General features: G+C 46.6%; 1 protein-coding gene across 2 annotated transcripts in view; it reads left to right on the forward strand.

Annotated features, from left to right (window-relative positions):
- The window catches only part of ACTN2 (actinin alpha 2), a 68,931-nt gene that overhangs the window by 41,007 nt on the left and 451 nt on the right, over positions 1-27,473 (forward strand). The window contains exons 8-20 of one of the 2 annotated variants that reach the window (XM_029931654.1): positions 760-845; positions 2,475-2,567; positions 4,287-4,517; positions 7,153-7,300; positions 9,019-9,169; positions 12,701-12,809; positions 14,163-14,303; positions 16,077-16,259; positions 19,273-19,407; positions 20,731-20,910; positions 21,685-21,831; positions 24,680-24,745; positions 25,804-25,962. In XM_029931654.1, the coding sequence (XP_029787514.1) occupies positions 760-845; positions 2,475-2,567; positions 4,287-4,517; positions 7,153-7,300; positions 9,019-9,169; positions 12,701-12,809; positions 14,163-14,303; positions 16,077-16,259; positions 19,273-19,407; positions 20,731-20,910; positions 21,685-21,831; positions 24,680-24,745; positions 25,804-25,962 (1,829 nt within the window). The remainder of the gene's footprint in view (positions 1-759; positions 846-2,474; positions 2,568-4,286; positions 4,518-7,152; positions 7,301-9,018; positions 9,170-12,700; positions 12,810-14,162; positions 14,304-16,076; positions 16,260-19,272; positions 19,408-20,730; positions 20,911-21,684; positions 21,832-24,679; positions 24,746-25,803; positions 25,963-27,473) is intronic. The other variant, XM_029931655.1, reaches the window with a different exon arrangement.

The following is a 27,473-nucleotide window of genomic DNA, read 5'->3' on the forward strand; positions in this document are numbered from 1 at the left end:
AAAAAAAAAAAAAAAAAAAAAAAAAAAAAAAAGGCATTGCCAAGGTGAAGGAATCAAGCATGTGTGTTCACATGGTTCTGTTTTTCTCTCTTCCTGTTGGTTATTTCAGCAGCTAGTGCAAACAGTAGCGAGAGTCACAATAAGTACAAGCCGTGTATATCCTTCTCTTTAGATGTTTTGTTACCCTTGGTGATTTCTGTAAATGGCGAGGTAAGTACGCATAGAAGGCATTGAATGCCATGTGCTCTCTGGTGAATGTCCTCACAGGAGCCAGAAAGCCAACAGTTCCGAAGGTGGGGTGGGAAGGTGGCAGGAGAGATGGGGCCATGGAGCACTGCCTGGATTCCCAGCATCCTGCGAGGTCATGTGCGTTGCTCAGAGCAGAAGTGGCAGATGACCCGATGTGGTCAAAAGATGGGCGGATATGGGCCTCACGCATCATTAGGAAGTGATAGCAGACCCTGGTGTGGAGCACCCAGTCCCCCTTTGAATGCCTCAGCTGCACGTTTACAAGCTCATCACAGGGCAGGGGAGGAAGGCCCTCTATTTGGTTGTTTTAAAGCCATGCTGGTCCAGGTCGTTCTGTTCACAAGCCATGGTCAGGGCCGGAGAGCCTTCCTGAGCGCCAGCACTGTGGGTCTGAGGAACACGCAGCATGGATCAGTGTAAACCAATCTGTTCTTCCCTTTGTTCACCCTGGTTTCTACTCTTCATCTGTGTGTGTGTTTGTTTTCTGTGTTATTTCTTCCCTCCCTTCAGACATTGTGAACACTCCCAAGCCCGATGAAAGAGCTATCATGACATACGTTTCCTGCTTCTACCACGCATTTGCGGGCGCGGAGCAGGTATTCAACACGTGTCGATCCGGGCTGCTGTTCTGCATTGGTTCTAGTTGTGTGTGTGTGTGTGTGTGTGTGTGTGTGTGTGTGTGTGCGCGCGCACACGCGAGCGCCTACCTGGGTGTGTGTTTGTGTGCTTCACATCTTACCCTGGAATCCTTCTAAGTGTTTGTGATGACGTAATATTGCAAGTTCCAAACTGAATTGTTTTTGATAACAGCTTTAACTTTAGACAGTTGCTGAAGGTTTTTTTTTTTTAAGTTTTTTATCACGCAGAGAGAGAGAGAGAGAGAGAGAGAGAGAGAGCGCACAAACAGGGGAGGGGCAGAGAGAGAGGGAGACACAGAATGCAAAGCAGGATCCAGGCTCTGAGCTGTCAGCACAGAGCCCGATGTGGGGCTCAAACCCATGAACTGTGAGATCACCACCTGAGCTGAAGTCAGATGCCAAACCGACTGAGCCATCCAGGAGCCCCTTTCGTTCTTCCTTCTAAGATCCTGCTTTTATTTCATTAGTAAATTGTGGGAAACATTTGTGCTTAAAGAAAAAACAGGTGTCATGAAAATGGTGCCACGTTCATTAAACAGTGAAGGGGACATTTGTCAAGAAGAGACAAGCACCTTACTGGTACCCTTTATTCTCCTCTGTCTGGAAACTGCCCTCACTGTTCAGTGACTGGTTCTGACATCTTTCACGACTGATCTTAATTGAAACAGCGAAAGGATAATAATGTTAAAACCTCAGAAAAATCCACATTTCTTTAGACATATATTGTGGGTGATTGTTCCTTGGCCAACTCCATATGCACCTGCTGCTTGCCCCTTCACCTGTCTCTCCTTGGAGAAAATGATGGACTGGGGTGACAGAGTATGCATTGTTTTCTGCAATTTCTTTATGACTGTCACCAGCACATGATGCTAACTGCACACGGCCCCTGTGGCGGGCTTTAGGGGCAAGGCTTTGGGACAGGCCGGAGGGCCGGAGGGGCAACTTGCTTTTCTTGATGCATCATGTGGTCGTGGTTTAGGGCACTTTGCCAGTCCTGCCCCAACTTCCCGTCCACAAAGTGACAGTCGAGAATTATGTATGCCTCAATGACTTCCCGGGTACGTTAAATCTTGCTCCGTGGAAGGATCCCACCTAGCAAGTTCCCAATATTCATTTAAGGACAAGGGGTCTTCCCTGGACTCGGTGCAATGACAATATATATTCAGGACCCAGTTATTTTTTGCTTTGACTTCCAAGGGCTATTTAGAGAGCTCTCACCCCACAGTGAGGAGGACAGTAGAGTACTTGGGGTGCACATTCAAGGACGGGAGAATTTGGCTTCCTTGACCTGTTTATTTCTGTCACTAACTTGCTTGATGTTTTACAAAGCTTCTGTTTTAGACTAATGGTATCTCCCCGTTACTCCCCACAGTACATTCAGCCTGCCGTGTAAGTCTGTGTAAAACAAGGTGTGAAATGACCCATAGTGTTATCCAGCCATCCCTTCAGTCTTACTCTACCCTAACTTTGAATCTGCATCATTTACAGCACGCCCTCCCCCCTCCCCTCTCCTGCCCTATCACGTTCCGTCCTGTGCATGCGCCTCCGTGTCACAGAGCTGTCCTGTTTACCTATTGTGTTTTACAGGCCGAGACAGCAGCTAACAGGATATGTAAGGTTCTTGCTGTGAATCAAGAGAATGAGAGGCTGATGGAAGAATATGAGAGGCTAGCAAGTGAGGTAAAGGAAGCGGGTGACCGGCAGTCCTGTCCATTCCCACCCAGAGGGTGAGGCATGGAGGGCGAACACCGACTCAGTGTTTCCTTTCTTTGCATTTTTCACCTCAGATGGAATAAAAAGTAGGGAACTACACTGGACCTCGGAGGTGGTCCATCTCATAACAACATACATATTGGCACAAAAGCAACCCTGATGGGCTTCCCAACCACCCCCAGGCATAGAGGTAGTTTGCATGTTTTAAGAAGGCAGATGTGATGCCATTCGCAGCTCTGCACCCCCAGGGTCGGACGCCCCCAGATGACTCTGCATTACTTGTTTTTTTCCCCTGCTGCGCTGGTTACTGGCCTCACATAAGGTACCATCCGTTATTCAGAGGCCCTGCTCCACACAATGACTGGGCGTTGCGGGAACTGGTATGAGATGAGGCTCAGCCTTGTGTGTGTGTCTGTGAAAATCTAGAGGGAAATGTGGCAGGGACGGGGCCCTCCATCCAAGGTGCTTGCATATGAGTTTCCATGATGCCTCCTGCAGCTCTTCAGCCAGATTCTCGGTTAGAATAGCCTGTTCCACCTTGTTCTTTCTGTTCCAGTTACAGCTTAAGTCACAACTTGCACAGCCCCGGCCTGCCGCTACGTGGCTTCCCCCATACAAGGGATGGGCTGAGTGTCGTGCATGGCCGCATCCCCTCCGACTTGATTTCCGTGGCACATTATCACAGACCAAATATTTTTGCTTTGGCTGAATTTAGCCGATATTTGGTCCATCCTGGCAAAAGCGTTGGGATACTGGGAATCAGTCTTCCAAATGAGTGGTTCATAGTAATCCTGTCTGATGATACCGAGTTTATATTTCCATCCTGCCACTATGGAAAATTCAGTTTGGCAGCATTGTTTAACCCCAGTGGTCAGCTTCAGGCACCACCAGGATCAAAGGACAGACACTCCTCAACAATTATATCCCTTCCTTGTCTCCCCTGGTCCTTTGTTTACCCTCCTCGGACCCTTAGATTGTGGGTGTGTCACTGGTTTAGTTAGCTTTCATTCTTACTGGCTATCATTTCCCAAGAGATCATAAGTGCATATTATTACTGGCCTTTCAACTTGGCAGTAATTCAAGATAAGGGGGTATATACACTTCATCCTTAGGAATTACTACTGTTTTCACTTCGATCTTGTGGATTTCCTTGAAAGCTAGATAATAAATTAAAATATACATTGGCACGGAGTCGGTCCCAGTTTGACAGCACATCTCTCTGGTAAATAGCTTCATTAGATTTGAGCTTATTTAAAAGACAATTACATTCTTAAGCCAAACCTGTCTTTGCTGATTCTCCATTCCACCCTGTCAAGTTTTTGTTTTTCATTTGAAAGCCCCATCCAGCATTTGTCTGCTAATGTCCGGTCCCCGAGTTTCCTGTAAATGTCCCACTTTTGTAAAAACATGACTCGTGCTAAGTTTCCAGCCTGTGTGTGGCATCGTTGGGATGATCACCAGTGGCCGTGGTGGTCGGTGGGGGAGCACTGAAGTTTTCATTCATGCCACTGTGCATTGGGGTGCTGTTTTATTTTCTCCTCTTGGTCAGGAGTTATCGTATGCATACTCTGTAATTTAAGGAACATTAGGTGAATCCATTGTTAGCTCTGTTTTTTTGTCTTTGTTTTAACTGGGGGGGGGCAGTCTGCTGGTGTTTTCAGCAGCGTCTCTGTGTTTTGGGAGCAGCTTTTGGAGTGGATCCGTCGCACGATCCCCTGGCTGGAGAACCGGACCCCTGAGAAGACCATGCAGGCCATGCAGAAGAAGCTGGAGGACTTCCGGGACTACCGGCGCAAGCACAAGCCGCCCAAGGTGCAGGAGAAGTGCCAGCTGGAGATCAACTTCAACACGCTGCAGACCAAGCTCCGGATCAGCAACCGGCCTGCCTTCATGCCCTCCGAGGGCAAGATGGTGTCGGTGAGCGCTGGGTCGGATGCCCCCTTTGGTTCAGGGAGCTCTTCTCTGATGGGCTCCCAGAAGGCTGCCTGGACTTCTCTGGTCCTTGTAACTATTGGGTATAATTTTGGCCCCGTAACCCCTTCACTCTGGATGTTTCCTCCCCACCTGCATGCAGGTCTCCACCCCTCTCTGCTCCTGGCACCAGGCCTCGCCAAGAGCAGCCTCTGCTGCCCTTCTCCCCTCCTCCCTGCCTTCCTGCGACCTGGCCTCCTCTTCCTGGGCCTCCCAGCACCTAAATCTCGTTCCCTCTCCGCCCTGCTCTCAGGCCCCGGACACCTTCCCAGGGTTGTGCTGCAGGTGTCTCCCTCCCTGCACCCTGCTCCACAGAGTCACTCACACCAGCACACAAGGGCCTCGAGAAGCTGCCTCCCCGTAGCCCAGTCCTGGCCCTCATCTCCCTCATGCAGCAGGCAGTCTACAGGGAGCTCTCCTTGGCAGCCCCTCTCACCTCCTCGCTGCTTTTTTACTCCTTCTGCCCTTCACCCTTTGGCCACCTGGCTTGTCCCCTCCTGAAACTGTTCCCACTCAGCTCATCAGCGTCCGTGGTGACATCCCCATTGTCACTTTTACTTCCCTCTCCTCTGCTGTTTGACCCTGTTAACCATGCCTGCTTCTTGATACTCTTTCTATTCTTACTGTTTCCTCCCCATGCCATTGAGTCCTTGCTGCTCAGAGCCTTGCTGCCCCCTCCCCCACCCCTACCCGTGGGAGGACGCCCCTGGGTGTGGGGCTGCCCCTATTCTCCACCTCCATACCCCCATATGTTCTCCCCTCACCTCCCGAACGCCGGTGCCTCCCAAGTTGTACATCTCCAGCTCCAATTCCTCCCTGGCATCCAGGTCCATGCACTCGTGTGGACATCTCAGAACATTGTCAAACCTGGCCTGTCCCGAGCCCCTCTGCAGTGTACTCTGTCTTGACAAAGGGCAACACACCCCCTGAGTTACTGATGCCCCAAACCCAGGCGTCACCCTGGACTCTTCCCATCTGTCACCTCCTCAAATGCAGTTGCTCAGCACTCCCTCCAGCTCTGCGTCTGGACTGTAGCTTGTCTGTGCCCTGCTCTGCACCCGCACAGCCACCGCTGCCTGCTGAGCCCCTCTCTCTCCCAGCGCCCCCACAGTCCCACTCTCCCTGGCCCCTCGCCTTCACTCTCTGCACGGCAGCTGCTGGGCTCTTTTCAGAATGCAAACCAGAATGTGTCTCTACTCAAAACCCCCCAGTGACTGCCTAGAATATGTAGACTAAGATCCAGATTCATTAACCCACCTATAGTGTAGGATCCCATGGGATCTGATCCCTACTCCCACCTCGTGTCACGTGCCCTCGGTGCTGCTCCCGTCACACGGGGCCATCCCTGCCTCAGGCCCTGTGCCGACTCCCACCTCTTCATGTGACTGGCTTTTCCTGTCACTGAGGTCTTGGCTCGAATGCCACCTCCTTGGGTGTGTCTTCTCCAAGTGACCTACCTGAAGCAACACCCCCCACTGGTCTCTCAGCATCACTTGACCCCAGTTTGTTTACCTCACAGCCAATCACTATCTGCAGTGAATTTGTTTAATTACAGTTGACCCTTGAACAACACAAGTTTGAACCCAAACGATCCACTTACACATGGATTTTTTTTCCCGGTAGATACAGGACAGTACTGTAAATATATTTTCCTTTTGATTTTCTTTTAAAAAAATGTTTATTTTTGAGAGAGCACGCACAAGTTGGGGAGGGGCAGAGAGAGAGGGAGACACAGAATCGGAAGCAGGCTCCAGGCTCTGAGCTGTCAGCACAGAGCCCAGTGTGGGGCTTGAACTCACGAGCCCTGAGATCTTGACCTGAGCCAAAGTCAGACGCTTAACAGGGCTGACCAGGTGCCCCTCCTTTTGATTTTCTTAATAACATTTCCTTTAGTGTGCTGTATGGTAAGAATATAGTATATAATCCAAATGAGATAGGAAATATGTGTTATTCAGGTGTTTATGTTACCAGTAAGATCTCTGGTCAACAGTAGGATATTGGTGGTTAAATTTTGGGGAGGTCGAAGTTTATACGTTGATTTTCACCCATGCAGGAGGTTGTCGCTCCTAACCTGTGTGTTGTTCAAGGGTTAATTGCACTTACTTACTCTTTCCTTCCCGACAATCCTGAAAGCTACTGAAGGGCCGGGAACTTTACCAGTGTCACTTACTCTTACATAAAAGTTTCTCCCTAGTGCCTAGCAGATGTGTGATGTCCAGGAAATGACTAGATGATTGAGCACAGTCACTGCGTAGTAGTCGATTTAAATTGAATCACTCTGCGGCTTCGTGTTTTCTAGCCAGAAAATTAAAGCCCTGTAAGCCTCTCTGTCCACATCTGGACAAGTGTCGGGTATTTACCGGCTGATGCGAACAACCATATTAGTTGTAAAAGGCCCTGGTAAGAATGAAGACATTTAAAAGCCAAAAACACTTGACTAGTTAGTTATTTGGGGGTGGGGAAGTTGGGGGGGGGTGGGAGTAAGGAGAAGAAAACACTGTCAGACTCATAATAGACGGGGATTTATAGGAAAGCCCAGAGTGTAACAAACCTGCCTCTGCTCGTCCCCGAACACCCCCAGGATATCGCCGGTGCCTGGCAGAGGCTGGAGCAGGCGGAGAAGGGCTACGAGGAATGGCTCCTGAACGAGATACGGAGGCTGGAGCGCGTGGAGCACCTGGCGGAGAAGTTCAGGCAGAAGGCTTCCACGCATGAGACGTGGGCTTACGGCAAGTGCTCTAGCCTGGGGCTGGGTCGGCTAACACCAGAGCTGAGCCACGGACAGAGCCACGCCGTGCAGTCTCCACCCCGGTCCCTAACGCCAGTGGGCAGGTGTCCTCACCTCGCTCCGCCCTGCTGGCCCAGTACTAAATTTCTTCGGGAGGTGGGCGTGAAGGCGTACTTTCTCGTCGAGCAGATAATGTACTTTTCCACAAAATGGCACTCAAAAATGCATTCTTCCCACGCTTACTTATGTAAGCCCTGGCCTCCTTCTGTCTTCCCCGACACTCTTTCTGTTTGATCCACAAGTATCTGTTTATTCCCTGTCGGTCAGACAGCCCTGGCCCAGATACTAACTCTTGCCACAAAGCAACATAATTTCCCATTTAGAAGATCTGCTTAGAAGGAGGAATGTCAGAAGGTATTATAATTTATAGTCTTAGCTTCCTTATTTCGTTGGATTCGTCTGTTTTCAGTCCTTGCAAATCTTTCCATAGCCATGATATTAAGATCATAATTTTGCTGAGGTAGAAGAACAAAACATTCTCCCCATCACATAATCTATTTTGAGAAAGGTCAGGGAAGTTCCCCTCAGGCTTTGGTTCCCTTTTGCTTTGGTGTTGTTTGATGGTTGATGTCGCACAGCACGATGGTTGGAGGCGTGGTCCTGGAGACAGGGCGGTGGAGGTCCCAGCCCAGATACTTCCTGGATGAGCTCCCAACCTATCAGTGCCAGTGTTCTCTTCAAAGAGGAATAGCAATCATACCTCCAACACCAGCTTCCAATTTAATGAAGATTTAATGAGTCCACATTATAAAGTATTTAAATTGGTATCTGGCGCATAGTAAGTGCTATGTTGTCATCGTTAAATATACGAACATTTGCTTTCCATTTGTAGCTGTATAGAATTAAATTCTTTGAAATTTTTTTTTGTCTTATTTATTTTGAGAGACACAGAGATAGCGTAAGTGGAGAAGGGCAGAGAGAGGGAGAGAGTGAATCCCAGGCAGGCCCTGTGCTGTCAGCGCAGAACCTGATGCAGGGATGAAACCGCAAGATCACGACCCGAGCTGAAACCAAGAGTCGAACACTCAACAGACTGAGCCACCCAGGCACCCCTAGAATTAAACTCTTAAAAGTTGTCAACCAGGGAGTAAGTGTGGGTCCAGTTATAACTGCAGCAGTTGATTGACTTAAGAAATATTTGTGGGGGAAATAGGTGGAGATTCAAAGAGAAAAGCTTCTAATACTATCAGGAAGGAGACTACAGTTTGCATTTAACCAGAAAAGAGAAGGCTCTCAAGCATAAAGAAGTGGGGTCAAGGTTGAACCCAAGGGCTGGCCAGTAGAGTACAAGTGTCTTACTCAACTATCCCAGGTAACTCTTGTGCACTAATCATCGCCGACTTAATGGAGCATCACACTGTACAATCAGATACTTGTTACTTGGGATTATGAAGAATGCAGACCTCTTAGTGTGGACTCTGCATGCTTCTCCTCTTTATGTGTAGACATGAGCTTTTTTGGAACACAAGGGCAGGGGCAGTGTTAGCACAGCTACAGCCCGGAAAATGATTGAATCAGCACCTCCGTGCCTTTGGTCCTATCATTCTTGGCCCTTCTCTTGGTTCTTCGGAAACGTAAGGATCACTGAGAATTCTGCAGGTGCAAGGAAGCCGGTATGTGACATCAGAGTTGTCATGTTCCTTTATGCAACCTTTGCAGGCAAAGAGCAGATCTTGCTGCAGAAGGACTACGAGTCAGCTTCCCTGACCGAGGTCCGGGCGCTGCTGCGGAAACACGAGGCGTTCGAGAGCGACCTGGCCGCGCACCAGGACCGGGTGGAGCAGATAGCGGCCATTGCGCAGGAGCTCAAGTACGTGCTGTGCATGGGCGAGGCTGCTCCGTGCAGCAGGGAGGCTCTGCCCCCAGCCCGGCCAGGGGTGCGGTGGGAGGATTCCTCGGACAGCTTTCCGGGGGCATTTCCAGGGCAGGGTGAGGCTGGCCTGCCCTTCTCCATGCTCAGTTTAGGCGGAACCCAGTTGGAGACTTCAGCTGGGGTTCTCTGGGTGTACCACAGTCCCCGCGCCCTCCAGGCCGCAGCCCCTCAGCCCCTTCCACAGGCAGAGGACGGGGGCACAGCCCGGAGGGGCCGCCTCACCCCTGCCCACACGCAGCACCTCCAGACGCCAAGACAAAACAGAAATGCTTGCCTTACATCTGAGGAGGAGACATGATGGCCCTGCTTTTTCTTTGTCATCAAATAAGTGCTTTTTCATTTCCATGCTTTCTGTTTATGGGAGGGACCCAGCATGGGTGGAGCGCAGGCTGCTTGAAGCCTGGGTTAAGCCTCCTCGCACACTTGACCAGGGTGCCCTGCAGTCTTTCTAAGCCTTTTTTTTTTTTTTTTTAGTTTATTTATTTATTTTCAGAGAGACAGAGACAGTGTGAGCAGGGGAGGGGCAGAGAGAGAGAGGGAGAGAGGGAGAATCCCAAGCAGGCTCTGCGCCGCCAGCACAGAGACCGATGTGAGGGGCTCAAACTCACCAACATGAGATCATGACCTGAGCTGAAATCAAGAGTCAGATACTTAACCGACTGAGCCACCCCAGGTGTCCCAAAGATGAAGGTCTTTAAATAAGGCTTAGAAAGGGCCACCTGGGTGGCCCAGTGGGTTAAGTGTCTGACTCTTGATTTCAGCTCATGTCATGATCTCATGATTTGTGAGTTCCAGCCCTGAGTCAGCCTGTAGGCTGCTGGTACAGAGCCTGCTTGGGATTCTAGCTCTGTCCTCTCTCTGCCCCTCCCCGACTCATATGTTTTTCTCTCTCTCTTACGAATAAACTTAAAAAACAAAAAAAGGTAAATACACTAACCCTCTTGATTAGTATAACATTTCATTCCCTACTCCCTTCCCACTGATCTAGCCACAGAAGTTTTAGTGCCTAAAATCACATAATGATAACTGTCACAAAACACGTAATAAACATTTATTTTACTACGTTACATTTTTATAACTTCCGTGTTCCTCACAACTCATTAATTACCAGCTATGGCCTTTTTTAAGAGTATCTTACTAATTTTTTTAGCCTTGATACATAAACTCTTAATTATTTGTGATTTTCATAATCCAGTTTGTACCCTGTATTTGTGGTCTTGATATGATCTTCTCGTGGTTCTTGAAGGGTGGGTGTTTGGCTGCTTGTTAACAATTACAGTTAAAATAAGGGGTGAAAGAAACTCAAGCTATTTAATGTTCTTTAATGGTTCCTGTGAGTAATTTGGAATGCATTTAAGTGTTGCCCACAAAATTTAAGTAGTAATTTTGTATTATTATTCCTGATATCCCCAGTGCCAGTTTCTTCAAGCGGTCAAAAGAGGCACACGTGTAAAATTTAAATCTGCATTCATTTAAAAACATTTTTTTAAGTTTATTTTTGAGAGAGTGCAAGTAGAGAAGGGCAGAGAGAGGGAGACAGAGGATCCAAAGCCGCCTCCGCACGAACATCGGAGAACCTGACATCATCGACGTGGGGCTTGAACTCGTGAACCGTGAGATCATAACCCCAGCCAAAGTCAGATACTTAACTGACTGAGCCACCCAGGTGCCCCTGTGTCCATCATAATGTATAACTTCTTGGTCCTTTTTACTTTTCCTAAAATAATAACGTGTTTGTGCAGCTCTCAAAGTGCGTAAAAACCAGTTTGCACAGCTGTGCAAACCCCTCACTCCTTGAGAGCAGGTATGTATAGAACTCTTACGGATGGTTTAGCAAAAGGAGAAAGGTATATACCCCTAAAGGTAATTATGAAGAAGTGAGCATTGCTGTCTCCATTAGGGGTCGGTAGGATTCAGGGGTTTGGTTTTGTTCTTGAAGTCTTTGTTTTCTTTAATATTTGCACTTTGAAGAGCCGTAGCCTTTCCAGTTTGTGTTCAAGGCTGTGCAAATTGCTGGTGTGTTTGGGGCTTCTTTTTGGGTTATAGCAAGGAACACAAGAAGCGAAGTCTGCCTCAGACTAGTGAAGCATACGTCTATGGAGAAAGCGGCTTGTAAGAGCTGGAAAGCTTTACCCACTGAAAAGAACGCTCAGATCACAACCACGTGCATTCGGTAGCAGAGGCGGTAACACTCAATAAGGACAAGTTAATATTATTTAAGAGGAAAAGAACAAAAGTTTTCTTGGCCAGGCGAACCAAGAAATGGTGAACAACCATTGCCTTAAGTTAAGGTCGAAAGAAGAAATAAACAAGCTTACATTTCAGGGAAATGAACTTGGTAGGAGGGGAGGGAGTTTCTGTAAAGCTGGCTTATCTTGGACCATTCATGACAGAGGAGTCTCTCCTAAAGGTGTCTTTAAACCTCTGTGAATCCAAGTTTTATCTTAACTGAAAGGACGATTACATTTTATACATCATTCCAACTTTTTATCCCCAGAGATACTAGGTTAACCTTCTAGTTTGGAATTCGCTTTAATGCTAAGTTCAGAGGCACCTGGGTGGCTCAGGTAGTTAAGCGTCCAGCTTTGGCTCAGACCATGATCTTGCGGTTTGTGGGTTTGAGCCACATATTGGGCTCTGTGCTGACAGCTCAGAGCATGGAGCCTGCTTCAGATTCTGTGTCTCCTTTTCTGTTCCTTCTCTCCTTATTCTCTCTCTCTCAGAAAAACAAAAAAAAATTAATGCTAAGTTCAAATTACTTCACCTTACAAAGGTCCTGTAAGGATGCATGGATAGGGTTGGTAAGGAAGAGTAGTTATTTAGCAAGAAGTCATTTTGTTCTTACTGTCACACCAGTGGCATTAGACAAGTTAGAACTGCTGTCCAGAAAAGGAAGGGTTCTGTTCTGCTAGTTTTTCAAAGTTCTTGCAATGCTAGATAAGGCCACAGCGCCCCTTCTGGACATGGTGCTTTATCCCAGCCGTGAGGCCAGTGCCCTTTGAGGGGAGCCAAGGACACAATGGGGTGCAAGCTGATACCTCCCTCCCCCTTGACTCACTTTGATGTTCCAGTCACTGTGGCTTCAGGCGGCCCACAGGACTGTCCTCCAGGTCAGATGGTTGGCTTCATTTACAGGTACATTGCCACTTAAAAATAATACCCTGGGGTCCTGGCCAAGAAAACCAAGGGAGAGTGGAGTTAGCTTGGGGCACTGGGAAGACGGCATTTCTGTCTATTCAGAAAACTGACCAGCGAGAGCTTTACTAACTTTTCTTGTAATCTGTCAAAGAGTAACAATCCTGTTTGCAGTGGTGGCAGTTAGCAAGACCCCTGAAATACCTTGCCAGTTTTCTAGCAGATCTTTAATATTAAAAAAAAAAAAAAAAAAAAAAAAACCCTGCTTATTTTGAGCTGTCTGTTTTCCTCATAACATCAGGGAAAGTGAATCTTTGTTTTCACTTCTCACAGTGAACTGGACTATCATGACGCTGTGAATATCAACGATCGGTGCCAGAAAATCTGTGACCAGTGGGACAGACTGGGAACGCTTACTCAGAAGAGGAGAGAAGCTTTGGAGGTGAAGCCTGTTGATATGAAATCATGTCAGCCTCCTGCTGACATGGAATCTTCTCATAGATGCTCTTAAGTTCCTGTTATTAATTTTGTTTTTTCCGTGACAGAACGTGTGGAAAACACAACAGGCTGCCTCCTGAAAGGTGCCACTACAGAGAATAGGAAAAATAGGAGAAGTGGGAAATGCCTCGTTGGTGGCTTTCTACCATATTTATCCAGAGAGCAGTGAAGAGTGCTTTTTTTCCCCCTGAGAAAGCATACTTTTTGTTTTCAGTGAAGCATTTTTTTTTCAGCGAAACATACTTTTGAATTAAAAAAAAAATCTAGGGGTAATAAGATTATGGCAAAATCCATTTTGTATCAGGTAGTGATTATAGTGAGTTTCCAAAGGGCCTTCTCTAAAGGGTAAATGGAGCTGTGGCGGAGTTGGGAATCAGAAGGAACGTCACTGGCGGGTGGGCAAAGGGAAAATGGCAACAAATGTTGGAGGAAAAACGGATAGGAAACAGAGCCAGGATGAACTTGGAAGATGCATAAATACACTGCAAAGAAAGTTTTCTGAGTCTGATGACACTTTTGTAATATGTGTGTCAAGCTTCCTAGATGCCAGATGGCTGTTAACATATTCACCTAAAGAAAGGAAGGTTGAGAGAAAAACAGAGACCCCTCAAAGCTTTTAGAACAAAAGAAAAAAAATGAATAACTGTGGGAGATTTCTAGATAGGGGATGCTTGGCTTTCTCCCTGTCTACCCCTGTCATCTCTGCCACATGAAATAGTTACGGTGTCCTCTGTGTCTTGAAGCCCTGGCCTTCCACATGCCCAGAAAAGCAAAGATCTCTATATTAAATCCCAAGTGAAGATTTTGGAACATTAAACTGTGGTTCCTCTGTCTTCACTTGGGCAGGTGACTTCTGGGGAAGGCATGCGTCTTCTCTGCACACTGTTGTCTATAAAATGAGGAAGATGCCCTGAATGTTCTGGTCAGCATCGTTAGGGAATCAGATCTGACCTCAAAGGTACTGCTTTAGCTGAAAGCAAGTTACTATATTCCCCCATACAGATTCTCAGTTTTCAAAAAAAAAAAAAAAATAGGATGTAGCAGAGCATCCTTTGAAAACAAGGCTGCTCTGGATGTTATTAAGTCCCATTCTAATTCAGAAGGCGCTCCAGGGACCTGCAGGGCTCACTCTCCTCACTGCACGTTGGCTAATTTCTGGTCCACATGTGCTAGTGGTGAGAGCGCTGTGGCGAGCACAGTGTCAGATGGCAGGTCATTGTCCTGGAATGCATGTTTCTGTCTTCAGAGAAACGTTTTTATCCATATATGATAACACTCCTGTTTAACCGATCTCCAGAGAACTGAGAAATTGCTAGAAACCATCGATCAGCTTCACCTGGAGTTTGCCAAGAGAGCCGCCCCTTTCAACAACTGGATGGAAGGCGCGATGGAGGACCTGCAGGACATGTTCATTGTGCACAGCATCGAGGAGATCCAGGTACCCCCAACCCCCCAATCATTGAGTAGAATAGACTTACACACTCCTGGGAGGAATCCACGGAAAGTTGTGAGTTTATTGGCTGCTAGGTTAAGTACTTTGCAAATTAAAAAAAATTTTTTTAACATTTATCAATTTTTGAGAGAAAGAGTGTGAGCAGGGGAGGGACACAGAGAGAGGGAGACACAGAATCTGAAGCAGGCTCCAGGCTCTGAGCTGTCAGCTGAGGTCGGACGATCCACCAACTGAGCCACCAAGGAGCCCCAAGTACTTTGGAAATCTATCCGTATGACTGTTTATTAAGCTCTATATATGTTTGCTGGGTCATAAAGCGTAAGAAATCACAAAGCAGCACCTCCTGTCTCCCACAAACCAAAATGTTCTGCTTCTGATTTCTTCTGGAACAGCAAAGATTGTCGTCACAGTAGGGAGGAGAGTTACTCTCAAATAGCCAGGACCCAGTTTATGAGAGACCAATGTACAATAAACTTGATGTACAATGGAATAGAAAAGAAAAAAATTTCAAATTCTTCTTTCTATAAAATAGATAGTCATCAAAAAGAATCTAAATATAAAGGAACACTGAAGTTGGGATTTGGACACTACCTCTCCCTGCCCAGGAGGATTCTAGAAGGATTTGCACCTAGGGGAGGGGGAAAGAAATTACTTTGTTAAACACTGAGTTTTTTGCATGTGCTCTTTAAGCAGAGGTTAGCAGCCTGAAATCCTTTATCTTTGTTTGGGGAAAGGTCGATCTACTTTTTGCAGCACTTAAAGTGACTGTTAGTGTGGCAGTCCGTGGCTCTGTGGCACCTACAGACACCAGAACCAAGGAGCTGAGGTCTTATACATTAGGGCCAGAGGGGAGGCTTTTTTAAAAAAAAAAAAAAAATGTATTTCTTTATTTTGAAAGAGAGTGTAAGGTGGGGGGAAGGGGCAGAGACAGGGAGAGAGAGAATCCCAAGCAGGCTCCACACTGTCAGCACAGAGGCTGTCTCGGGGCTCCAACCTACGAAGCCGAGAGATCATGACCTGAGCTGAAAGGAAGAGCCAGATGCTCAACTGGCTGAGCCCCCAGGGGCCCCCATGGAAGTTTTTAAAGACGTAGAGGAATGAATTGGTTTTTTGGGCCTTTTCCTTTTGAGAAGTAGAGATATATATTTCCTGGTGTTCTTTAAATATAGACAGCAAACATTACATATTCTTGTTGGACTGCAGAGGTTAGGAAGGGCAGCTAAGTTCTGTTTGTAAGGGGAGGGTATGACTTACATAGAAGCTCTGGAACCAGAGGAGCCTGGGTGGCTCAGCTGGTTAAGTGTCTGACTTTGGTTCAGGTCATGATCTCACAGCTCATGAGTTAAAACCCCACGTCGGGCTCTGTGCTGATAGCTCAGAGCTGGGAGCCTGCTCCAGATTCTGTGTCTCTCCCCCTCTCTCTCTATGCCCCTCCCCTGCTCACGCTCTGTCTGTCTCTCAAAAACAAATAGACATTAAATAAAATAAAAAATTATGAAAGCAAACATGATTTTTTTTTAAAAAGAAAATTACTTTTTTAAATGTTTTTGAAGACTTTGGATTACCAGCCATCACTTAGTCATCCTGATGTCTTTTTTCCATTTCTGAAAATTTTCTGTTCACAAAATAGCTTTTCTAAAACATCCAGAATTTGTTTCCCCACAGAGCTTCCTGCATTTATAAAAGGCATTTGCATGTATACAGAAGGGAACATCAAAACCTGTAATAACGTTCTCCCCACTTCCATCTCTGGGTTAGAGTCTGATCACTGCCCATGAGCAGTTCAAGGCCACGCTGCCCGAGGCGGACGGTGAGCGGCAGTCCATCATGGCCATCCAGAACGAGGTGGAGAAGGTGATCCAGAGCTACAATATCAGAATCAGCTCCAGCAATCCCTATAGCACCGTGACCATGGACGAGCTCCGGGCCAAGTGGGACAAGGTAGGTGGCTGAGAACCAGCTGTGGGCCAGGTCAGGCACTCCTGAAGCTGAGGCTGAGGGAACTGGAGTGACTGGTTTGCATCACCATCGGGGTTTTCCTTCACCTGGAATGTCCCAGATATGTTCAAAGATAAACTGAGGCAGAGTAAAAATTTAAGAGTTTATTTGAGCCAAACTCGATTTGAGTCCTGTAAACATCCCATCCAGCAGGTACGAAGGAGCTCTGGGGAGCTGTATGAAGTGAAAGACTTTTGTGGGCAGAGGGGAGCGGGAACAAGGAAATTATACTAGGCAGAAAAAGCCAGTTAGTTATTGTGAGGTCACTTTCCTTCAGGGGCTGGTGGGGGTCTGTCTGTCAGGCAGATGACCTAACTAGTGCTGATCAGGTGACTGACCAGTTTAAGATTCCATTCCTGGGCGACCTGAAGCTATAATTGAGTCTCTGATTGGTGACAGGGTGCTTAGCCTAAGCGACTCCATTTTGGGCTGGTTGTCTTGTTTCTAACAGATGAAATAAGTTAAACTCTTAAATGCCACTCAGCAGCCTCGGATTTGTAAGGAAGGAAGGCAGAAATGTTTTTCCTTAAGCAAAACCTTACAAAATGTTGGCAAAATCAGTATAGGCCAGGATGCTAATACCATAAGGGAAACTATTTTTATACCCCCCACTGGAAATTTGGTGCACACAAGCTTCCCTACGGTAAGAACTTCATTAAAGAATTTTTAGAATGTGGGATAGACATTTCCCAAATGTGTGTGAATTTTAAATGCAGAAAAATTGCTCAGAAAACTAGGGAGGGAAAGTATTTCTGCTAACTTACAGCCTTTTAGATTTTGGGAAACTGTCCATTGATTTAATTATAGTCCACATGGGATCGTTTGAGCCTTTTTGTCTTGTTCTTATGGAAAATTTATTTTCATGGTTTAAGTTGTAGCCCAGCGATCTGTGATGCTATTACATGGCTTACAAGGAATAAGTCCACCAAGTGGATTTGGGGTGGCTTTGTATAAAAACACGTGCAACAGTTGTATAGTTATCAATGATGCAAAAGAAGAGAAAACCAGGTATGGGAAGGAGAGTGTTCATCTGAGAGACAGGGACTGACTTACTGCATTTGAGCTTCAAATTTAGCTCCAGCCTTCTGACAGCCGACTTGGAAAGGGAAACCTGTTAGGCTAAGTAGTCCCCCTGAAGAAAAGGGAAATTTGTCATGTCTTCAAGTGGGGCAAACATTTCCCCCAGCATGAAGTTAAAAAGCAAATTGAACACATGGGTTTTTGTGAAAGGGACATTATGAATGGTAATGTCTGTGGGAGCAGTTTTGTAGAGGACCCAAAAAAGACTTCTGAGGTAGGTAGGTCCTAGGGAACTCAGGCACGGCAGGGAAATGTAAATCACAGGGTACAAATGGAACAAAAAAGATGGACACTGGTAGAATACTTTCCTGCATCAACATTAGATAGGAATTAAACACGTGAGGGGCATCTGGGTGGTGCAGTCCACTAAGCATCTAACTTTGGCTCAGGTCCTGATCTCGCAGTTTGTGGGTTCAGGCCCCCATAGGGTTCTGTGCTGACATCTCAGAGCCTGAAACTGCTTCAGATTCTGTGTCTCCCTCTCTTATCTGCCCCCCCCCCGCCAGCTTGTGCTCGTTCACGCTCGCGCGCTCTCTCTCTCTCTCTCTCTCAAAAATCAATAAATGTTAAAAAAAAAAAACACCTCATGAACCCAGAAGAAGTCCTTAACTTATTTTTTGTGTCTTGAGTCCTTTCAGCAGTCTGGGGAAGCCTGTGGATCCCTTCTGATAATTTGTAAATCCATAAAAACATTTAAGGTGTAACAGAAACAAATTATTTTAAAATACTGTCATTAAAATGTTTTTTAAAAGTTGCAAAAGTTGCCATCTGGGTGGCTCAGTCTGGTTAAACATCCAGCTCTTGATTTCAGCTCAGATCATTATCTCACAGTCATAAGATCAAGCCCCATGTTGGGCTCTATACTGGATGGAGCCTGCCTGGGATTCTGTTTCTCCTTTTCCCTCTGCCCCTCCCCAGCTTGTGCTCACTGGATCGAGCCCTCTCTCAAAATAGATGAACATTTTTTTAAAAAGTTAAAAAAAAAGTTGCAATATAGTAATGTATGTGTTTTTGTACTGACACATTTTTTTGTTAAAAAAATTTTTTAATGTTTATTTATTTTTGATAGAACAGAAGAGGGGGAGGAGGAGAGAGAGAGGGAGCCACAGAATCTGAAGGTGGCTCCAGGCTGTAGCCTCTGAGCTTTCAGCACAGAGCCCGACATAGGGCTCGAACCCACAGACCATGCATTCATGGCCTGAGCTGAAGTCAGATTCTTAACTGATTGAGCCACCCAGGTGCCCCTGTACTAACACATTTAAAACCAAGGTCTAACAGCAAACCTGATCATTTTGAAGCAGGGATGCATGTACATGCTATTTTGAGAGGCAGGCAATAACTAACGTTATATGAGAATATCTGTGATTTCTACTATGATCTAGTCACAGTACTGCTTGCTAAATACTACTGTGGGTTTGCTGCCCACATTCATAATCGAAGGAAACACTAACTTTCAATTAGAGATATTAAAAATAAAGATGTCTGCTTTCCCTCGGTCAAGTGTACAAATCCCCCACACTCTGGACCCAGCCCCTGGACCTGACTCCTATGGGGTTAGTGCTGCAAGTGGGAGCCCCTGGCTGGAGGGATGTCTGTATCCCTAAGGCAGATGCTCCCAGGTTTTCAGCAGGCACTGGGTGGCTATCAGGACTAGACGGAGCTCTCCCTTTAGTTCTTGTAGGGGGGCGCCCCCTCCCCCTTCCCTCTCTACATCCCCTCCCCCACCCCATTCCCCCTCTTCTCCTTCCCCCCACCCTTCCCCCTCCCCTTCCATCTCTGTTTCCACTCCTCCACTCTGGACTATTAGCACATGTCTTGTTCACTCCTGTTGGAAGAAAGCTGGCCTCTAATCGCTGTTGCCCTTGGTCCCTGACAGGTGAAGCAGCTTGTGCCCATCCGGGATCAGTCCCTGCAAGAGGAGCTGGCCCGCCAGCATGCCAATGAGCGTCTGCGGCGCCAGTTTGCTGCACAGGCTAATGCCATCGGGCCGTGGATCCAGAACAAGATGGAGGTAGGGCAGTGCCGTACTCAGAGACCTTTTCCCCAGCCTCGGAATTAGTCCCTGAGTTGACTCAACAATGATTCCTCTCCTGTTCCTGGTTTCCCCACTCAGGGCCATGAGGGACCTTCATGTCGTGCTGGGCTTCACCCTTTGGGGCCCCTGAGCTATTGTAGCCTGTGGGCATTAGTGCAGGGTGTGGGGGGCACACTAACGGGGACCAGGCTGTTCTTGCTGCCATCTGTCTATTTTGTTATTAAAAAGGATTATGGGGCTCTTTCTCAGTGTTTAGCTTCTGTAGGATGTAGATTTAAAACCATCCATCCCTAAGGAAGACATGTGAAGAGTCACAAAGACTTTGTATTTTCAAGGTGCCTGGGTGGCTCAGTTGGGTAAGTGTCAGCTCCTGGTTTGGACAGATTTGAGCCCCGCATTGGAAGCCTCTTGGGGTTCACGCTCTCCTCTATCAACCCCTTGCCCACACATGCTATCTCTGTCTCAAATAAACTTTAATTTTTTTATTTATGTCTTTTTATTTTGAGAGAGAGAGAGAGACAGCGAGTGAGCAGGGGAAGGGCAGAGAGAGGGAGACACAGAATATGAAGCAGGCTGTCTGTGCTGACAGCTCAGAGCCTGATGCAGGGCTTGAACCCACAAACTGCGAGATCATGACCTGAGCCGAAGTCGGACGCTTAACCGACTGAGCCATCCAGGTGCCCCTCAAATAAACTTTAAAAAATTGAAGAAAAATAAAACAAATACTGTGCACTTGCAGAACATTTAAGGAAAAGTGATCTTTGGATGACCCGGCTTTCTGGGTTCATTTTATCACTAAGAGCAGCCAACAGACAGACATGTATTGCCCTTCTTGTGTTTCTCTCAACCTCCCTTTTGGTGATAAAATGTTACCTTCTTTCTTAAAGGGAGAACATATAAAACTATAAGAAATTCTTTTGACTGTCGATTGGTCCTACATCTGTCCGACAGCTTGTTTCACGCACACATCACCCCACCACCACCATGAGGAACAGGGCGGTGCTGACCTGGGGAGGCTTCCGTATTTAGGGGAAGGCAGCTGAGAAAATGCTCACCCCCCTTCCTGCTTTGTTCTTTTGGATCTCGGTTGGCTTTCCCCACCCTCGAGGTGAACCATAACCAGAGCTGCTTTCACACTGTGGTCCTGCCCCCTTTCCCACCCCTCCTTGAGATAATCCAGTGACTTTTGCTGGCGCTGAGTGCCAGCGTGACATCTGCAGTGGCCTCAGACACTGGGATCCCACATGGTCGTCATAAAGGCCCGCTCACCCGTTTCTTCCCTGCTCTTGCCTCCGTCAGGAGATTGCCCGGAGCTCCATCCAGATCACGGGAGCGCTGGAGGACCAGATGAACCAGCTGAAGCAGTACGAGCACAACATCATCAACTACAAGAACAACATCGACAAGCTGGAGGGAGACCATCAGCTCATCCAAGAGGCCCTGGTCTTTGACAACAAGCACACCAACTACACGATGGAGGTACAGGGGCCACACCGGCTGGGGTTGCTGTTGCTTCTAGTTGTGACCATTCCACCTTCTCTTCAGGTGTTTCCCACACACACACAGTTGTCTGTGTGTGTTCCTATGAAATTCTGTGCATGGAAGTTAGGCATCTTCAAGCCTTCCCTGTCACTATATGTGAAAAAGCTTTGTGAACTCTACCAAGCACTATAAAATTGTTAGTTTCCACAATCACCTCCACCACCACCATCATCATCATTACCACCACCACTACCACCAACATCACCACCACAACCACCACCACAACCAACACCACATCACTACCACTACCACGTGGACCACCATCACCACCACCACCTGGACCACCACCACCACCATCATCATCACCATCACCACCACCAGCATAATGACAATGAATCCATCACACTACTTTGAAAGCCAAACCAAATGGTTAACATTGCTACCAGTTTGGCCCAGTTGACTCTCCTTGGAGCCAGCGGGTGCAATCCAGAGCCCTTCCTGCTACTTGGTAAATGGAAAGATACTTGTTATGACAGACTGTATTGTACGTTTTGTTTACAAAGAGCCAGTCACCACTGTTACAACCTACTCTCACTTCTGAGAAGTTCCCGTTACAGAATCTTAGAAAGAGTAAAAAATCAGTATGAAATAAGTATAAATAATGAAAGAGTTTGGTAATTCCCTTTGAGTCTGCTCTCCGGCTATGAAAATGAAGCAAGATTGATGTGCTGGTAAGACCCAGGGCTGATCATTTCCTTTTTGCTTTGGTAGCACATTCGTGTTGGGTGGGAGGTGCTGCTGACGACCATCGCCAGAACCATCAATGAAGTGGAGACCCAGATCCTGACCAGAGACGCGAAGGGCATCACCCAGGAGCAGATGAATGAGTTTAGGGCCTCCTTCAACCACTTTGACAGGGTACGTCTACATCTCCCTGTAGTTAACTCGAAAAGCAATACTAGGGATGTTAAAACATGCATTTGAAATAATATTCGTGGTAGTAGTTTAAGTGTTAACACCCAATAAATATTACAGGGAAACAGGATGATTAATGTCAAATGAAAACAGCCACCAAAGATGAAGTGCTGGGCTCTGATGTTGCTGAAGGTGATTCGAAGTCCAGGTCCATGTGTGGTTTATGCAGGCCACCTGACAATGCCTTTGTAGTTGATGGCAAAGCTAGATTTATTTCAAGTGTATCCTTGATGAAATGTGGTTGTTGGACTTAGATCTTTTCTAAAGACTCAAAGACAAAATTCTGAGATACTTTTCCTTAGTAACTACTTAGATAAAGCACCTAGTGAAAACCTAACCTACCATTTTGACATATAAAACTTAATTTGTTTGCTTGTTTTCATTTTTTTAATTAATAAAACTGATTTCTGATATGCTTTAAGGAAAATGTACCAACAGAATGATGACCATTTTCATGGCAAAGGCATATAAAGAGTTAAGTGCTGCTTCTAAAATATTACCTGGTATTTTGATTTGAATTGAGTAAAACCAATTATGATTATTTATTTATTTTTAATGTTTATTTTTGAGGGAGACAGAGCAGGAGTGGGGGAAGGGCAGAGAGAGAGGGAAATGCAGAATTCGAACCAGGCTCCAGGCTCTGAGCTGTCAGTGCAGAGCCAGACACGGGGCTCGAAGTCACCAACAGCGAGATCATGACCTGAGCTGAAGCCAGATCCTTAACCGACTGGGCCACGCAGGGCCCCAGGACCTGCCAGGTTTAAAAGTTTGTGTACATATTAAGGAGTGTGTGTCCTGGGGGGAACAGAGTTTGCTTGAACTTAGTGGGGAGAATGTGATCCACTTTGCTGTGTCATCTCATTAAATAGTAAGGGTAGGAATGGCAGAGGCCACAGCGGATGTGCCCTGAGGGAGTTCTTACTGGGCTTTTAGAGCACAGACAGAACCTGATTGTGGCTGTGCTTTAGAAAAATGTGCCTGGCTACTGTGGCTATGATGGTCTGGACTGGACGGGAGGGGGCGGGGAGAGAAAGTGAGCAGAGGTGTGGACAGGAAGTTCTTGGAGAAGGGAGAGGAGAGAAACAGAAGCTCCTGGGCAGGGGAATAGCAGAGGTACAAGTGAGGACAAGAGGGCAGAGCTGAGATGCACTGTGACAAAAATCTGGGAGAATGTCACGTTACCACAGGATTGGGGTACAGAGGGGAGAGAGAGATTACAAACCACGTGGACAAGACAGGCCTGGAGGGCGTGAGAACAGGGGTGCTGTGCAAGTGGAGTGAGCATTGCATGAAGAGGTGCCCTGGCCAGCTGGCAACCCAGTTAGGGCTCAGGGCTGAGCCCTGTGGGGGTCCCCACGTGATGGGGATTGTGGCAGGTCAGCCAGGACAGCAGGAACAGGGAAGGGCCCAGACTGTGGGGAAGTAGCTACCTGTGAAAGAGGCCAGAGAATCAGGGAAAGAGAATGAAGGGAAGTCAGCGTGAAGTAGAGTGTCCGTGAGGTAGGGAAGTATCACGCTAGTGGGTGTCACTGGAGGGCCAGGCAGTGACTGGGCCCCAAGTGCCAACATGAAAACACACCTTCTGGGATTGGCCATTTCATGGGCAAGTGAAAGCACCAGAAAATACCCTTAAAGGTAATTTCTTATTTTTAAGGTTATATTGATATTTGAACCTCAGCTCTCCCCTCAATACTTTCTTTTTTTTTTTAATTTTTTTAATGTTTATTTTTGGGAGTGAGCGTGCAAGAGAGCATAAGCAGGGGAGGGACAGAGAGAGAGGGAGACATAGAATCCAAAGCAGGCTCCAGGCTGTCAGCACAGAGCCCTATGTGGGGCTCGAACACACAAACCATGAGATCATGACCTGAGCCAAAGTCAGACAATCAACTGAGCCACGCAGGCCTCCACCCGACCCAATTCTTTCAAGAAAACCTTCAGCACAGCATGCACTTCCTATCACGTCCAGGGCTTTGTGGGGACACCTTGCTATCAGTGGAGCTGAGGGTGCCATTTGTCCTGACCCGGCCTTTCCTGGACTGTGACAGCTGTCGTCCGCTTGGGCCTTCTTGCACGGTGCTCTGTGCAGGCACCCCCTGCATTTCCAAGCGTGGAAGGGCTGCTCCATCTGGTCCATGAACCTGAGAGTAGTTTGGGAGTTGCTGTGCTATTGTGGGGGTTCTAGGAATTCTGATGTCTTTGGGGAGCTTCATAAAGAGGACCACCTGGGGCCATGGGAGCCTGAGCATTTCTCCGGACCGTTAGGGATCTGTCATCGGTAGGTGGCAGTAGTTAGTTCTTGACTGGGCTGTGCTCTTGGCACTAAGTGTTTTTTTCTCCTGCTACTTTCTGGTATCCTTTCATTTCTGTCTGGTGGTTATCCCCCTTTCCTGTTTTTTCCTTTTAAGTTTATTTATTTTGAGAGAGGCAGAGAGAACGAGCGGGAGAGGGACGGGGGGCGGGGGGTGACAGAGGACCCAATGTGGGCTGACCACAGAGAGCCCGACACGAGGCTCGAACTCCCAAACCGTGAGATCATGACTTGAGCTGAAGTCGGACGCTCAGCTGACGGAGCCACTCAGGTGCCCCCTCCCACCTTTTTCTTTTTTAAGAAACTGTTTTGTAACATTCCCGTGTTAGCTCCATCCCTTTATAAGTCCGAGTGACCTTGATAGTCTCTTTGGCAGGGCTCAACATGGCCCCCCTCTTTACTGGATTCTGTTCACTTGGTCACATACAGTTCTTCGATTTGTCTCCAGTGCTCAGCTTCTCTTTTCTTTCTCTTTGTCGGCAGAGGAAGAATGGCCTGATGGATCATGAGGACTTCCGAGCCTGCTTGATTTCCATGGGTTATGATTTGGTAAGACAGAAGTGAACATTTTACTAAGATTTGGTATTTTGTTGACTCTGGACTTCTAGGAGGGGACTCACTTAAACTACGATGGCACATTTGGGATCAGGGCACTTTCATTGTATAGGGTATTTTTGAAGATTGCCTGCTGCTATGTAAAAAGAATTTCACAGAGCCAGGACATGTACCTTTATTCAGTAATTGGTCAGATTTTTTTTCTAGTAAAGGAAGAGAACATGAAATTTTAAGTTTATTTATTTGCGGGGCGGGGGGTTTGAGAGAGAGCATGAGCAGGGGAAGGGCAGAGAGAGAGAGGGAGACCAGGAATCCCAAGCAGGCTCTGCACTGTTAGCACAGAGCCCGGTGCAGGGCTGGATCTCACAAACTGTGAGATGGAGACCTGAGCTGAAATCAAGAGTCAGATGCTTAACCAGCTGAGCCACCCAGGTGCCCGTTCTAATGATTGTTAACAGCCATCCTGAGATGTAATTCACAGACTGCACAGTTCATCCATTTATAAAGTGCATACACTTATGTGGTTTTTAGGAGCCTGATGATTTTCCAAGTGCTTCTGCTAAAATTTTAGAAAGTAAAAACTTTTTTAGTTATAAATCATTTAAGAAAATACATTTCCCCACATGCTGAGAGAATGCCAGCACACCCCAACTTCTCTGTTATCCATTAGTGTGTATTTTGAATATGAGCTGCTTCGATTCCTCTCAGACCTTTAAAATAAAAATCACGAGAGCCATGTCCTTTGAGCAATGTTACTCTTGTTGGCTGGAGTCTGAGAAAAGACCCATCTCTCTTTCTCTCTGAGTTCCTCTTCCGGAAGTATGTTAAGGCCTGAAGGCCACGTGGGTCAGAGGGAGGAAGGAATTCGGACCTTCGGCAGCTTCTGGTCTGACTCTGCAGCAACTTGTAACATTTCCTGGCAGTAAACTTAAGTCGCTATTTACATTTATAGACAGAAAGGAATTTGCAGGTCAAGAGGTTAAAGCAGAAGCATGGTGTCATTGAGGGTTGTGTCCTTTTGAATTACTGGTTTCTTTGCTACCTTGCCTCAGGGAGAAGCTGAATTTGCCCGCATCATGACCTTGGTGGATCCCAATGGACAGGGCACCGTCACGTTCCAGTCCTTCATCGACTTCATGACCAGAGAGACAGCAGACACGGACACAGCTGAGCAGGTCATTGCCTCCTTCCGGATCCTGGCTTCTGATAAGGTCTGTAGAGACTTGATTTCCCTCTGCTTTTGTGGGAGTGGGTGGCAATATGCTAGTAAAACAAGAAACAGTGTTGCCAAGTAAAAGCCACTCTGATATTTTGTACCACATCAGCACTGAATTCAGAGAGCGGCAAGTAAACCTAACAATGGCAAACAGAACAGAGAAAACACAGGCATTCTGTTCCTGGCATTTGTGTGTGGGCCTCACAGTGAATTTGACAGAAGGAACTAAGTACATATTTTGTAGAGTTTTTTCGTGCATTTCACTGGTTAAACACCATTTTATATTCTGGGTTGGTAGCTAGGATTCAGAGAGAAGACTCAGCACAAATCAGCTACTCTGGAACCGGGAACCTTTTCCTAAGGATCAGTGATTGACTTTGTGCCCAACCATGGGAGCAAAGTTAAATATGGCCATTCGGTCACTTAAAATATTGGCAGGCTTTCCATTATGTGTGGGCTAGAAATGAAGTAGGAGTTTAACTGCAAGTTCAATATTTTTGAATCTCATTCCCCAAATAATAATGTCTCTATGTATGAATTCAATGTGGGACATAATTGTTTTACTCTGTGTTCTGGCTGAGAGGTAAGAGGAATTTAGGGTGTTAAAACGTCAGCAGAGCCACGCTTATTACCTTGAATCATTGGACAAGATAAACCATCCTAAAAATAACGTGTGTTTTAAAATTCGTCCTGTTCTCTCTCATGCGAGTGGGAGTAGAGGGAGAGGAGATAATAATAAAGCAAAGCTCATCTAATACCCCTACCCCGTAAGAAACCCTACTATAAGTTACAGTGTATTTGCTGTTTATTTTTTTGACTCTTACCAACCAGTCTTTTTTAATTTTTAATGTTTTTTATTTATTTTTGAGAGAGAGAGACAGGGGAGGGTCAGAGAGGGAGGCACAGTATCTGAAAACAGGCTCTGAGCTAGATACAGCACAGAGCCTAACGCAGGGCTCGAACCTACAACCGTGAGATCATGACCTGAGCCGATGCCAGACGCTCAACCAACTGAGCCACCCAGGTGCCCCAATGTTTATCTATTTTTGAGAGAGAGAGAGAGGGACACACAGAATCCAAAACAGGCTCCAAGCTCCGGGCTGTCAGCACAGAGCCTGATGCAAATGAACTATGAGAGCACGACCTGAGCCAAAGTCGGACACTTAACCAACTGAGCCACCCAGGTGCCCCCAGCCAGTCTGTTTCACCAGAATTCTCTTGTTTCCTATTGGACATTTGACGTTTAAAAAAAATCCATTGTTAATGTCAATTTTATTTTGCTTTAGAAAGAGGTTTTCTCCAGTGGCAAAGTTAGGTTTTTAATAAACTGAGTAGGAAAATGACTCCATTTCCTAAAAACACATATCCCATACGTAAAAAAAATAAATAAATAAATAAAGAGAGAAAGAAAGAAAACGATGAACGATGTTAAGTAACCATCCCTATATTCTCACCAGTGTTTGATGTAAACCAACTCTCCCTATCTTTCCAGTTTGAATGTTAGGC

Source organism: Suricata suricatta, chromosome 2, assembly GCF_006229205.1.
Source record: "Suricata suricatta isolate VVHF042 chromosome 2, meerkat_22Aug2017_6uvM2_HiC, whole genome shotgun sequence".
NCBI classification, from domain to species: domain Eukaryota; kingdom Metazoa; phylum Chordata; class Mammalia; order Carnivora; family Herpestidae; genus Suricata; species Suricata suricatta.